The sequence below is a fragment of the Girardinichthys multiradiatus genome, chromosome 20 (genome assembly GCF_021462225.1).
Source record: "Girardinichthys multiradiatus isolate DD_20200921_A chromosome 20, DD_fGirMul_XY1, whole genome shotgun sequence".
Lineage (NCBI taxonomy): Eukaryota > Metazoa > Chordata > Actinopteri > Cyprinodontiformes > Goodeidae > Girardinichthys > Girardinichthys multiradiatus.
The window spans coordinates 40,403,149-40,415,414 of NC_061812.1; the positions used below are offsets into that span (position 1 = coordinate 40,403,149).

Sequence of the window (12,266 nt, forward strand, 5' to 3'; positions counted from 1 at the left end):
GGCGCCGAGGCCAGGCAAACCCACGAAGCGCGGTTCTCAGAGGCCAGCGGCGAGGCCAGGCGAACCCACAAAGCGATGTCCTCAGTGATCTGCGGTGTGGCCAGAACCGCGGCGGACACTTTGACCCAGGGAGGGCCCGCAGAGCTTTGAGCCTGGCGTCCGGCTTGGACCCAGGCAGGAAATCCGGAGGTCGGCCAAGCAGGGTGGATGACCCTCCAGGAACTGTGTCTGGCCTGGAGTCAGGCTGTAATGTGTCTGGCCTGGAGTCAGGCTGTAATGTGTCTGGCCTGGAGTCAGGGTGTGTGTCAGGGTTGAGTTCCGTGAGCACCCCCCAGAGAAAACAGAGAAGGTGCTCAGGACCTGGAAGTGGACGCAGCCCACCCACGGGCTCCTCCGGAATCAGGCGAGGTATTGGAGGCAGCCTGCCCACAGGCCCCTCCAGAACTAGCCGAGGTTCAGAAGACCCGGCGGCGGCCGGCTGTAGCTCTGAAGACCCTGAAGACCCGGCGGCGGCCGGCTGTGGCTCTGAAAACCCTGAAGACCCGGCGGTGGCCGGCTGTGGCTCTGAAGACCCTGAAGACCCGGCGGTGGCCGGCTATGGCCCTGAAGACCCGGCGGCGGCTGGCTGTGGCTCCGAAGACCCGGCGGTGGCCGGCTGTGCCTCTGTAGACCCGGCGACAGCACTCACGGCCTCGAGAAGGGGCGCGAAGGGACCTCCAGCTGAGAGTGGTGCTGGAGGGTCAAACCACCCCCTTCCCAGGAACTCCGCCTCCAGAATGAGGTGTACAAAGTCCAAATCCTTGGGGAAGATCCTCAGGTACTCAGCGAAGCCCATCACCCACTGCCCCATGAGCTCCGACTGTGGCGTCTCCGGTCCGGACTGGACCCACGCCGGAGAAAACAGCCACGAGGAAGCCGTGGCGGGTGGACCCTCCGTGGAAACATAGGAGGCGTCCACCCGAACCTTCCCGGTGGTGGCTGCCCTCTGGTGACGACGTCGTCCTGGGCAGGAGGAAAACCCAGCCGGAAACTCTGCTGTGGCTGGTGGAGGTGAGGATGGCTAAGCTGAGACCGCTGTGAATTTGAGCTGAGGCGAAGCTGCTGTGGGCGTGACGAGCTCGGCTGGAGCTGCTGCAGCCGATAGCTGAGGCGAAGCTGCTGTGGGCATGATGAGCTCGGCCGCTGCTGGGGTGGAGCGCTTGCAGCGAGGGCGACGTGCCTTTGAGGTGGTTTGTGCTGGGGAAGAACGGTTCCAAGGCAGCCCAGTCGGTCTCGCTGAAGCATTCCTCCATTTCCTGCAGCAATAATGGCGAGGGTGACTGTTCCACCTCCTCCCCATACAGTGCCCGTAGCGTCTCCTCCTGCTGCTGCACCCATTTCATCAGCTCTTTTGCATTCTGCGCTTGGTCCGTCTGGCTGGTTCCTGCTGTCACGTTGTGGTTTTGGGGTGGACTGAAGCGCAGGCAAGAGCTTGGCAGCAGCATCTTCATCAAGATCTTAAGTTTATTTCACAAGTAATGAACAAACAAACATAGCAGAACTCACCGCAGGTGCAAGACATGAGTACAATCGCAACTTCTGCGTTGTACTGTAGGAACGTAGCAAACACAGAGCAAATCAGGTAATTTGATTGGAGGATCTAGCAAGGGACAAAGAAACAAAAAACAACTAATATACTGAGGGAGAACAAAGGCAGGTAATCAAAGGAACTAAGAACAGGCAAGACAAGGAGGCAGGAAGGCAGAGGGAGCAGGTGAACCTAATAGAACTAAATGAGGAAAAAGAACTAGACAAGATAGTGAGCCGACCCTAAAAGAAACTAAAAACCAATACTGAAAGAACAAACTGTGAATGAGGCAGAGAAAGCGGGGACAAGAATAAAAGTAAACAATAACAAAAGCTAACCTATAAAGAGGGACTGGAGAATTAAGATCAAGAGAACCAGACTGGGAGGACTAGGAAACAAAGACCGAATACAGTATAACTGAACAGTAACAGAAAAAGAAACTAATAAGCAGAAGAGTGCAAGGGGGAAGAAACAAATACCTAACCACAAATAAAAAACACAGAGAAACCAGATGGAGAACTAATTAAAGAACCCAAGGAAAACAGAGAACAATCATAATAATAATGGCAACAATGACAACGAAGGGAAAACCATACTAAATCATAAGAAAAACAAGAGTAACTAAAGGAGCTATGAACGAGGGGGGAAGAAACAACCAAACACTCAAAATAACACAAAGCCACCACAGAGTCCAAAAGGCGACAGATCCTGACAACTTCATATCCAGGGACTGATGTTTTTGTCTTTTTTGCGCAACTGGATAACATTAGGATTGTGAAGCATTCACAAGCACCCCCTGTTACTTGAAACAGCCATAATAAACTAAGTGGTGATATAATGGCATGTGTTTGTAGGGATACTGGGATAAATAACATAATTTGTATGGTAAACTTTCTCCCTGCGCTATGACATTAACTGGATGAGATGTTTATAGTGACGTTATAATGTGGTTCTGACTCAGCTCTTGGTGCTAGAAAAGAAAACCTGTCATAGGACTGGTTAACAACTGGAACCTCTTTGGTGGAAAAGAGTACAGCAGCTGTTTGTAATGTTGTGCTACAGAAGGTCTTAATAAATAACATGAATTGAGCTGAATTGCCATAATCAATTGCAGGTGCTCATACATGTCATGTCTCTGGATCAGATATTTTGTGCTCCATTGTGCCTTGCATCCACAATTTAAATGAATGACGAAAACAATTGTGGTGAATATGTGTGGACAACACATTGGGAGATTATTCAAAACGATGACAATGTGGGTCCCCTGCACACATTGTCTTTTCCTTTTTGTGCTTGCAAATACAACAGTGAAGCCAGTTTTATTGGTTTTGCTCCACACATGTCGTTGTTGTGGCTTTTGTATTTCATTGCACCTTCTGGCCCACCATACAGAAGAATTTACTCATTGAGAGGAATGGGTAAAGAACCTGTAATCTAGAACCACAACTGTTTTGGGTAAAATCTTTAGCCTAACACTGCTTTAGCCATGCTCAGGATATTCTTCATTTTTGATGTTGTTTGTTGACCATATACAACAGCTGCCCCTACTGGCACAACATAGGTATTGCAGCATTCAGTTGCAGGTTCAAGTGAGATGTCATCTTTCCTGTTTTATTCTGTTTGTTTTCTCTTTCTTTATTTCTCGTCAGTTCCCTGAATCAGTCTCTTTGTAAACCAACTGTAATAACTTAGATGGTATCATTTTTACTTTCTCAGCCTGTTTAAGAAATTTTGATGGGAACTAACACAGAAGAGGTTCTAAAAGCATTGAATAGTGTTTTATTATCGGTGCAGACTCCTCAACACAACAAGGTCATGTTCAAAAAAATAAATAAAGCCTGAAGACAACAAAGGTGTGTAGCTGTCATTACAAAAAGGTCACATTCAAGGATGATTGTATAAAGTCAGTGCCTCGATACGTTGTGCAAGATGGGATTTAATCCTGAATTGAGGAAATGTTTTATCACTGTACTTCAGACCCATGAATACAGATCAAGATGTTGTCAGGCCTTATGGCTGGTGTGACTCCACTGCAAGATGGTCCTTCATCCCAACTGTCTTTTTGGTCTTAGCATCCACTAATATGGCATTCTGTGACACCAAATGTTATCCCAGCACTTGACAGTTGACACTGCCTGATCTGTTTTTTCTTTAAAAATGTCAGGAGAGTCCTCCCACCTCTTTCCTTTCAATATCCTGAACATTTTCTCACACATTGAGTTCATTCTCTATTATTTTTACTCCTGCCACTGCTGCCCAGATTCAGTTAAAACAATCCTTAGGCAGGTGCTGAGTTGTAGGGTTGGAAGTAATGAATAATTTCCCCACGTAACAAAAACGAAATATGTTATTCCTGTGGGTGTTTTCCAAATACTCAAAACTACCCCTATTTTCGTTCCAAGTTTTTTCAAAGGAACAAGAGGTTTTATTATTTTTATTTTAACATGATCTTAATCGATAGTTCCCTGTGCTGTCTGAAGGGCTCAGTCTTTGGCTGCTTTTTCATTCATTTTTTGTCCAGTCCTTGTATATGGCCATACATGGCCATTTTCGATATGGCCACCCAGATTAATCTTTAAAATTCGTTTGAAGATTTATAAAACCTTTATTTTATTTATAGAAATATGACAAAAAAATTGCATTGCATGCTTTGCAAGTATCATATTAGTACCTGTAGTTCTTTCCATAAAGTAACTCCTAACAGAACCAATCTAGTTGCTGTTGTTTCTTTTTGCTTGTATTGTTGCAGAATAATGTTTATAGTTTATGCATGCATATAACATCAAAGGTATTGTGGTTAATGGTGTTGATTGCGCAACAGGGTTTGAGTGAGTGGGGTGAGATTGGGGAGGTTGCAAAAAAAGGTGCCAAGACTAAAACACTAGATCTTACAGATGAACAGTAAAATGGTGTCCTAAGAGACTGGACAAATAACTAGAGTCATGATCTGCGCTTGTTTGTGCTTGGTTTGATTGCACTCACCTGAGTTCTGTTGTATTTAAGCCAGTCTTTTCTGTTCCTCATTGTCAGATCATCTGTTTAGCCTTCTGTACATGCTTCTTTTTTCCCTGATTCCTGAGTTTCCCTTTGTGTCTAGTAAGTTTAGTTCCCTCTTCTGGGAACTGATCCCTGTCGACATGAGAATTCTTCTCACCCCACAGCGGCGCACCATCCCAGCGGAGAGGATGTCATGGTAAACAGTATGCAATGCTGGCAGCTTCCAATGTCCTGCACTCCTTCACGTTGTGAGCCCACCTCACGCCGCCTGATATCACTCATGGGCAGGGTTGCTTCAATAAAAATGATGGTCTTGCCAAAAATCAATTACTTATTCTCAATGATTCCGAATAAACCGTCATCTGACTGGTTTAGATCTCTGGACTCCTCCATCATTAAATGTCTCTGGAAAGATAAGCCCCCACGTATTAGCCTAAAAACATTACAAAAGACCAAAGATAAAGGAGGACTAGATCTGCCTAACTTTCATCTTTATTTCTTAGCTAACAGGCTACATTACATCTTAAAATGGTTTAAACACAGTCCTCTAGATGAACCCTGGCTAGATGTAGAACAGACATTATGCAATAATATAAAGATTTCCGTTCTACCATTTATTAGCTCAAATATAAAACGGCATTTATGCTCCAAAAGCCTCAACGTCAACACCTCTCTGACAGCATGGTGGGAATATCTATAAATGACAGGGTCTTCACTAATCCCATGCAGACGTACACCCATCTGGAACAACCCTGATATCCTACAAAAAATTATATGATAAATTTTCCATATTGGAGGAGTAAAGGAATTGAATACCTGGAACATATATTTGAAGGAATTCAGTTCATCCCATTTAACAGATTAGTTATACAATACGGGATGGACAAGAATAAATTTTTAGAATATCAACAAATTCCATTTATAATAAAAAATTAATTTAGACTTAATAACGTTGGGTTACAAATGCCATCAAGTGCACTAGAGTTCCTAAAACTCAACCCCCCCAAATTAATGTCTAAAATATACAGGACACTGTCTAATATAGATGAATCAATTTCCCTTTCTATTATGAAATGGGAGGTGGACTTATCAGTTAACTTTGACCAAACATTCTGGTCTCAGATATGTTCCAGAACTTTTAAACTGACAAGTAACCCCAGTTTGCAATTAATACAATATAAAATCCTTCATAGAGTATACTATACAGGTCAACGGATGTTCAGGATGGGCTTGGCACCTTCCAATATTTGCCCACACTGCACAAGCAATATACCAGATAATTATATCCATGGACTATGGTTATGTACACCTGTTCAGAGGTTCTGGTGCCTGATATGTGAAGACTTATCAAAGTGTCTGAGATGTAATATTTCACCTTCCCCTTCAGTTTGCTTGTTGGGCAACTTAGATGATGTCATCATAGAGACAAATTCGGTTCACATGGTTTTCACTGCCTTATGCATCGCTAAGAAAACTGTCCTGATGAACTGGAAAAATAAAAACCTTCTTAATATTAATCAGATATAGAAATTTTCTGTTGGATTATATAAGCCTTGAGACAGCCTCTGCCTCTGCCTCCCCGTCAGATCAATCTCTCTGGGAACCTTTAATCGGCTACATAACCTAGTGGGGGTGGGGCACCCTTGGCTTCATCCTGTGGGGCGTTGTGGCGGATTCGTGGGGGTGTCTGGGTTGGGGCATTTGGGGTGTCCCTGGGCTGGGATCGCTGGGGGGTCTGGTGCTAGGGGCTGTGGTCACGGCCGGGATATCTGGTAGCTGCATGTGATGCTTTTGGGGGGCCTGCGCCGACGGACATTGGTCACTGGCCTGGTGCCCGTGCTGCTCCTGGGTGGGTCTGGGGTGGGCTTGGGGGCTCGGGGTCCCTCGGGCGTATCGCCCCCCGGGCTGGGGTCCTGACTGGGCCTTGGGGATCTTGCGTCCTGGCGGGTATGTCGCCGGGGTTTTGGGCTGGTGCATGCCCAGGCGCCCAGCCCTGGCTAGGGGACCTTTGGTGTATCGGTGGGCACAAGGGCCTCCAAAACTGGCGGGTAGGTCTCATCTCATTGCAGGTGCTCCTTCCTTCAAGGAGCACATTCTGCTGCCATGGAGTAGGGTCTGCGGGAGGGGGGGGGGCGGGGTCAACCTGGTGTGTCCAATGTCTTATGAGCTCTGGGAGATGTTCGAATGTTGGGGTGGGTGTAAGTTTCCTTCTAGGGTGGGGATGGGTGGTTGGCCTTGGATGGTTGGGGGCGTTGTTTGGTCTTGGGTGGTTCCAGCTCAGTTTCTGGCTCCTTGTCTTGGTTCCGGTTACTGAGGCCGGTCCCTTTTCTGTCTGTGGGAGGGGTTTCGGAGGGGTATGCATGGCTCGAGTGTGCGGGCTGGCTGGGGTTGGTCTCGGGGTGGATTGGTCTCGGCTTCCGGATGGGTTTTGGCTCTGTTGGCTCTCTTGCCTTTTGTGGGCCACAGGGTGGATCTTCTTGCGGGGCTGCTTCTGGCAGGGGTATGGGTGTCGGGCATGTTCTAGGACCTGGATGGTGTGGGTCTTCTTTTCGTGGGGGTGCACTTCCATGGGGGGCTTTGTTTTTGGGGGGCTGGTGGGGGCACATTTGCGCAGTCTGAGCTTTGTGTGCAGCTTTTGCTTTGGGTGCTCTTTGCTGCATTCCGTCCTCCATTGTATGGCGTGCTGTGGTGTTGGGGCGGTGGTCCAGTGCGCAGCGGCTCTAACCTCCGATATATTTCAGGTCTTTTATTGTCTTAATACGGATGATTATGGCATACAGCTCATGAAAACCCAAAATTCCTATCTCACAAAATTAGCATTTTTCATCCGACCAATAAAAGAAAAGTGTTTTTAATACAAAAAACATCAACCTTCAAATAATCATGTACAGTTATGCACTCAATACTTGGTCGGGAATCCTTTTGCAGAAATGACTGCTTCAATGCGGCGTGGCATGGAGGCAATCAGCCTGTGGCACTGCTGAGGTCTTATGGAGGCCCAGGATGCTTCGATAGCAGCCTTTAACTCATCCAGAGTGTTGGGTCTTGAGTCTCTCAACGTTCTCTTCACAATATCCCACAGATTCTCTATGGGGTTCAGGTCAGGAGAGTTGGCAGGCCAATTGAGCACAGCGATACCATGGTCAGTAAATCATTTACCAGTGGTTTTGGCACTCTGAGCAGGTGCCAGGTCATGCTGAAAAATGAAATCTTCATCTCCATAAAGCTTTTCAGCAGATGGAAGCATGAAGTGCTCCAAAATCTCCTGATAGCTAGCTGCATTGACCCTGCCCTTGATAAAACACAGTGGACCAACACCAGCAGCTGACACGGCACCCCAGACCATCACTGACTGTGGGTACTTGACACTGGACTTCTGGCATTTTGGCATTTCCTTCTCCCCAGTCATCCTCCACACTGTGGCACCTTGATTTCCGAATGACATGCAGAATTTGCTTTCATCCGAAAAAAGTACTTTGGACCACTGAGCAACAGTCCAGTGCTGCTTCTCTGTAGCCCAGGTCAGGCGCTTCTGCCGCTGTTTCTGGTTCAAAAGTGGCTTGACCTGGGGAATGCGGCACCTGTAGCCCATTTCCTGCACACGCCTGTGCACGGTGGCTCTGGATGCTTCTACTCCAGACTCAGTCCACTGCTTCCGCAGGTCCCCCAAGGTCTGGAATCGGCCCTTCTCCACAATCTTCCTCAGGGTCCGGTCACCTCTTCTCGTTGTGCAGCATTTTCTGCCACACTTTTTCCTTCCCACAGACTTCCCACTGAGGTGCCTTGATACAGCACTCTGGGAACAGCCTATTCGTTCAGAAATTTCTTTCTGTGTCTTACCCTCTTGCTTGAGCGTGTCAATAGTGGCCTTCTGGACAGCAGTCAGGTCGGCAGTCTTACCCATGATTGGGGTTTTGAGTGATGAACCAGGCTGGGAGTTTTAAAGGCCTCGGGAATCTTTTGCAGGTGTTTAGAGTTAACTCGTTGATTCAGATGATTAGGTTCATAGCTCGTTTAGAGACCCTTTTAATGATATGCTAATTTTGTGAGATAGGAATTTTGGGTTTTCATGAGCTGTATGCCAAAATCATCCGTATTAAGACAATAAAAGACCTGAAATATTTCAGTTAGTGTGCAATGAATCTAAAATATATGAATGTTAAATTTTCATCATGACATTATGGAAAATAATGAACTTTATCACAATATGCTAATATTTTGAGAAGGACCTGTACAAAAGCGCGTCCACACCCATACTCACAGGTGTTAAGCTTCAGGTGTTGACAGATACACAGATGTTCTATATTGGGCTGCACCTCTCACTAAGAGGCGACTGTGGCTCTACCTCGCTCACGTTAGACTGTAACTCTCCTCCAATGAGCTCCGCGCTTCTCCATTCTCACTTTGGACGGATCAGCCAATCTCGCTTCGTCTCACAATGGACCATCGAATCTACGTCCTAGCTCACAATGGACATCAGCCAATCAAGGCGAAGCACTACGAGCCAATCCACGTACGAGTTCACAATGGAGCTCAGCCAATCCACGTACGAGCTCACAATGGAGCTCAGCCAATCCACGTATGAGTTCACAATGGAGCTCAGCCAATCAAGGTGAACGGGCCTCTTTAGATTAACAAAATAACTTTAAAGTATTTTTGTTTGAAATTAAATTGCAAGGACGGTTGAATAAATAGAATTTGTTGGTCCAGCGCCGTTAAAGACAAATTCCACATCGCTTCATTGTGCTGTCATCTCTGCCCACAGCAAAAAAAAACAACTTTACTGTAAGTACAAATATTTAATTGTTTTTGTTTTACGTTCGTGAAACGAAGTTGTTCTTGTGACCGTGAAATACATTGTATTTCAGTTCAATTTACTCACATATCTAGTCGATTAGATGTTCTCATTTTACATTGAGGCAGATTTATTTAAAAAACGACATATCCAACACATGTAAAATGTACAAAGATAATTGTCCTCTTCTTGTGATTTAATATATAATCCTAACTGACACTGTAGAAAATTGTCACTAACATTACTTTGTATATTTTTTTTTATTAAGTGCACTATAAGTTAAGTGTGCTGTTATTATTATTGTTATTATTAACTGTTATTTAGTAGTGACACAAAATAAGGCTTTGCTTTGGATTTTTGAAAATTGCTGACATATAAATTTTTTGAGTTATTAGATATTTTACTTCTTTTGTTGAATGCAGTAAAATTGCGTTATTACATTTTATTCTTAAAAATCTGTTGATTTTATCTTCAGATGAGCTTCAAACCAAAGAGCCATAAAGCCCTGGGAGATGAAGAGTGGATGGCAAGGCTTAGGGGATTTTCCAGCGATGGGGTTTGGCCGTCAAATGCAGGGAATAGACCTGCCCCGAGGCAGAAGAAGTGGCATGCTCTCTATCAGAAGGTAAGGCATACCCACTGTTTTACTCACCTGTATGTGTAGTGAGGCATATGAAGGTGAGGTCTCATACGAATTCACTGAAGCCCAACTTGGTTGCTCGGAAACCACCGGGCCCCTCTCTGCCCTCTTTGAGGACCCCTAGCCTGGCACCTTCCTCTGTGAGGACCTCTGGCCCCCTTCCATCCTCTGTGAGGACCCCTAGCCTGGCACCTTCCTCTGTGAGGACCTCTGGCCCCCCTCCATCCTCTGTGAGGACCCCTAGCCTGGCACCATCCTCTGTGAGGACCCCTAGCCTGGCTTCATCATCCACAACACCGACACACATCTGCCAGACAGTTTCACCTGTGAGTACAGCAGTATGTATTAATAAAACCAGTTAAGTTTTTAGTCATCTTTAATGAAATATATGTATGCAGATTTCCACATCTTTTGTTGTTCTCTCCAGGAGGAGCCTGCAGCGTGTGTGCAACAGTCAGATGCAGCTGGTGATGCAGGACCTGGCTGGTTGCCGAGTGAGATGAGGAAGACCATTCCTGTACAGGACCAGAGATGGATGGGAAATACCCTCTTTCATGCCGGCAAAGTGCGCCCAGATTTCAAGTTGTGGTATGAGCCTCCTGTACCAGCCCTCATCTACCACCAGGTTCCAACACCCGATCGTTTTTTTACCCACCGGCTTCTGGTGTGGATGCCCTATCATCAGTGGAAAGTTAGGGTGTTCTGCCAAGCTTGTGGGAAGCATCTTACGGGGGCTGGTGTTCCACCACATGCTCCTGCTCTGGCTCCCACTAAAGCACTCCGAAAACTGACCCGCAAGGTTTTGCACAATACATGCAAAAAATGTGGGCAGTTTAGAATTGCTGAGACAGGACACAGCCAGTATAGAGGACATATTTACTGTCCCTCCAATGAAAGCATGACAAAGGAGCTTTGGCTATAACACATTAAAAAGCAAAAATAAATGTGAATCTGTTTCCTCTTTGTCTTGTTTTAAATATGAAAGCTTTTACAAACAGTTTTATTGTGTAAAGTTACTCCTGTTTCCTGGTTCTCACTGTTTTAATTGTTGAATAATAAACATTTGGTTCTATAAAAAATATTCAGTTTCTTGTCTTTAACACAGAAAGTACTTTAGGAAAGACATCTTTCCAGAAAATACTATACTTTAAACTGCTAATTTGCAGCAAATAATGAATATAAAAGCTAGATATGATTAATGTTATTAAAGTACACTTGAATGTGTATAATGTGCTTTATTGAAATATGTCATTGAAAAAAATAAAATTAAGAACACTTTAGTTACTATGAACCTTAAAAAATGAAGGATTTTGACAAAGGAATGCTGTATTTTCAGTTAAGTTCAAAGCTAAACAGCTAAGTAGTTGCTGACATTTTTATTTGCACAAAGTAATGCATTTAACAATGATTTTAGTTTTTAAATGGACATGTTGTTCACTTTTAACACTTAAACCCTTTAATTGTTATAAATATTTTCTATAAACAACATGCTCACAGGTGGAATCGAACTCACTAAATCCCCTCTTTTCTTCCCCCTTTCTTCCCCCTTCTCTCCTTTGTATAAACAAGCCAGGTGTAATCTTGTATTCTCTTCATCCTTCTTTCTCTCCTCCACTCTTTCCTCCTTTTCTCCCCTTTTTCCCCCCATCTCTCTCTTTTTTGAGCTTCTTTTTTCCTTTTCATTTCAGTCTCCGTGTCCGTAACAATTAAAATATTCCCAAAAAGGTTTATAATAAAGTTTATTTTATAAATATCAAGCAGAGCTTTAAAGCATTAGTTGTGATGCTCCGCTTGTGAAAGTAAATCTGTTGGACAATTTATTGGCACTCAGTCAACAATTCTGAGCGATACTCTGCCGGACAGGACACAGTAAAAAAAAAAAAAAAAGTTACACACAGCAGACATCAAATGCAAAATCGCAAGATTTCTGTTTTAATGATTCACTTAAAAGTTTTACAACTAATTTTTATATCTGACCAAGATAACCTGAGCAATTACAAAAAGCAATTTCCAAATCATGATTTTGTTGATTAGGGGAAGTATGCTATTATGTTTTTATTTGGCAGACACTTTTATCCAAAGCAACTTACAAATGAGAATATAACAATGCAGTTAACATCAAAACTAACAATAAGCTACTCATAAGGATGACTACCAGTCAGGTTTTGTCAGAGGTGACAGGGGAGACAGTTTAGAAAGAGGGTAACTGCATAGAGGGAAGTACACAAAGAGAACATTTAATAGAGGGGATATGGAATATGAAAGTG

General features: G+C 44.5%; 1 protein-coding gene across 3 annotated transcripts; it reads left to right on the forward strand.

The window, feature by feature from the left end:
• Positions 1–9,273: 9,273 nt before the first annotated feature.
• Positions 9,274–11,060, forward strand: LOC124857485. Of its 3 annotated transcripts, none has more exons than XM_047348757.1 (4): positions 9,274–9,349; positions 9,835–9,984; positions 10,065–10,325; positions 10,427–11,060. In XM_047348757.1, the coding sequence occupies exons 2-4, from the start codon at positions 9,835–9,837 to the stop codon at positions 10,919–10,921; spliced, it is 906 nt and encodes a 301-aa protein (XP_047204713.1). In that variant the 5' UTR covers positions 9,274–9,349; the 3' UTR covers positions 10,922–11,060. The 3 variants fall into 3 exon arrangements, with proteins under 3 accessions (XP_047204713.1, XP_047204714.1, XP_047204715.1); XM_047348758.1 differs by having other exon boundaries at positions 10,430–11,060; XM_047348759.1 differs by having other exon boundaries at positions 10,115–10,325.
• Positions 11,061–12,266: the final 1,206 nt, after the last annotated feature.

What these genes read in the sequence shown, in the direction of transcription:
- LOC124857485 (XM_047348757.1), top strand. Translation starts at nt 9,835, where the DNA reads ATGAGCTTCAAACCAAAGAGCCATAAAGCCCTGGGAGATGAAGAGTGG. An exon ending in GGCATGCTCTCTATCAGAAG is followed by an intron (nt 9,985 to 10,064) that starts GTAAGGCATACC and finishes AATTCACTGAAG; the next exon opens with CCCAACTTGGTTGCTCGGAA. An exon ending in TCTGCCAGACAGTTTCACCT is followed by an intron (nt 10,326 to 10,426) that starts GTGAGTACAGCA and finishes TGTTCTCTCCAG; the next exon opens with GAGGAGCCTGCAGCGTGTGT.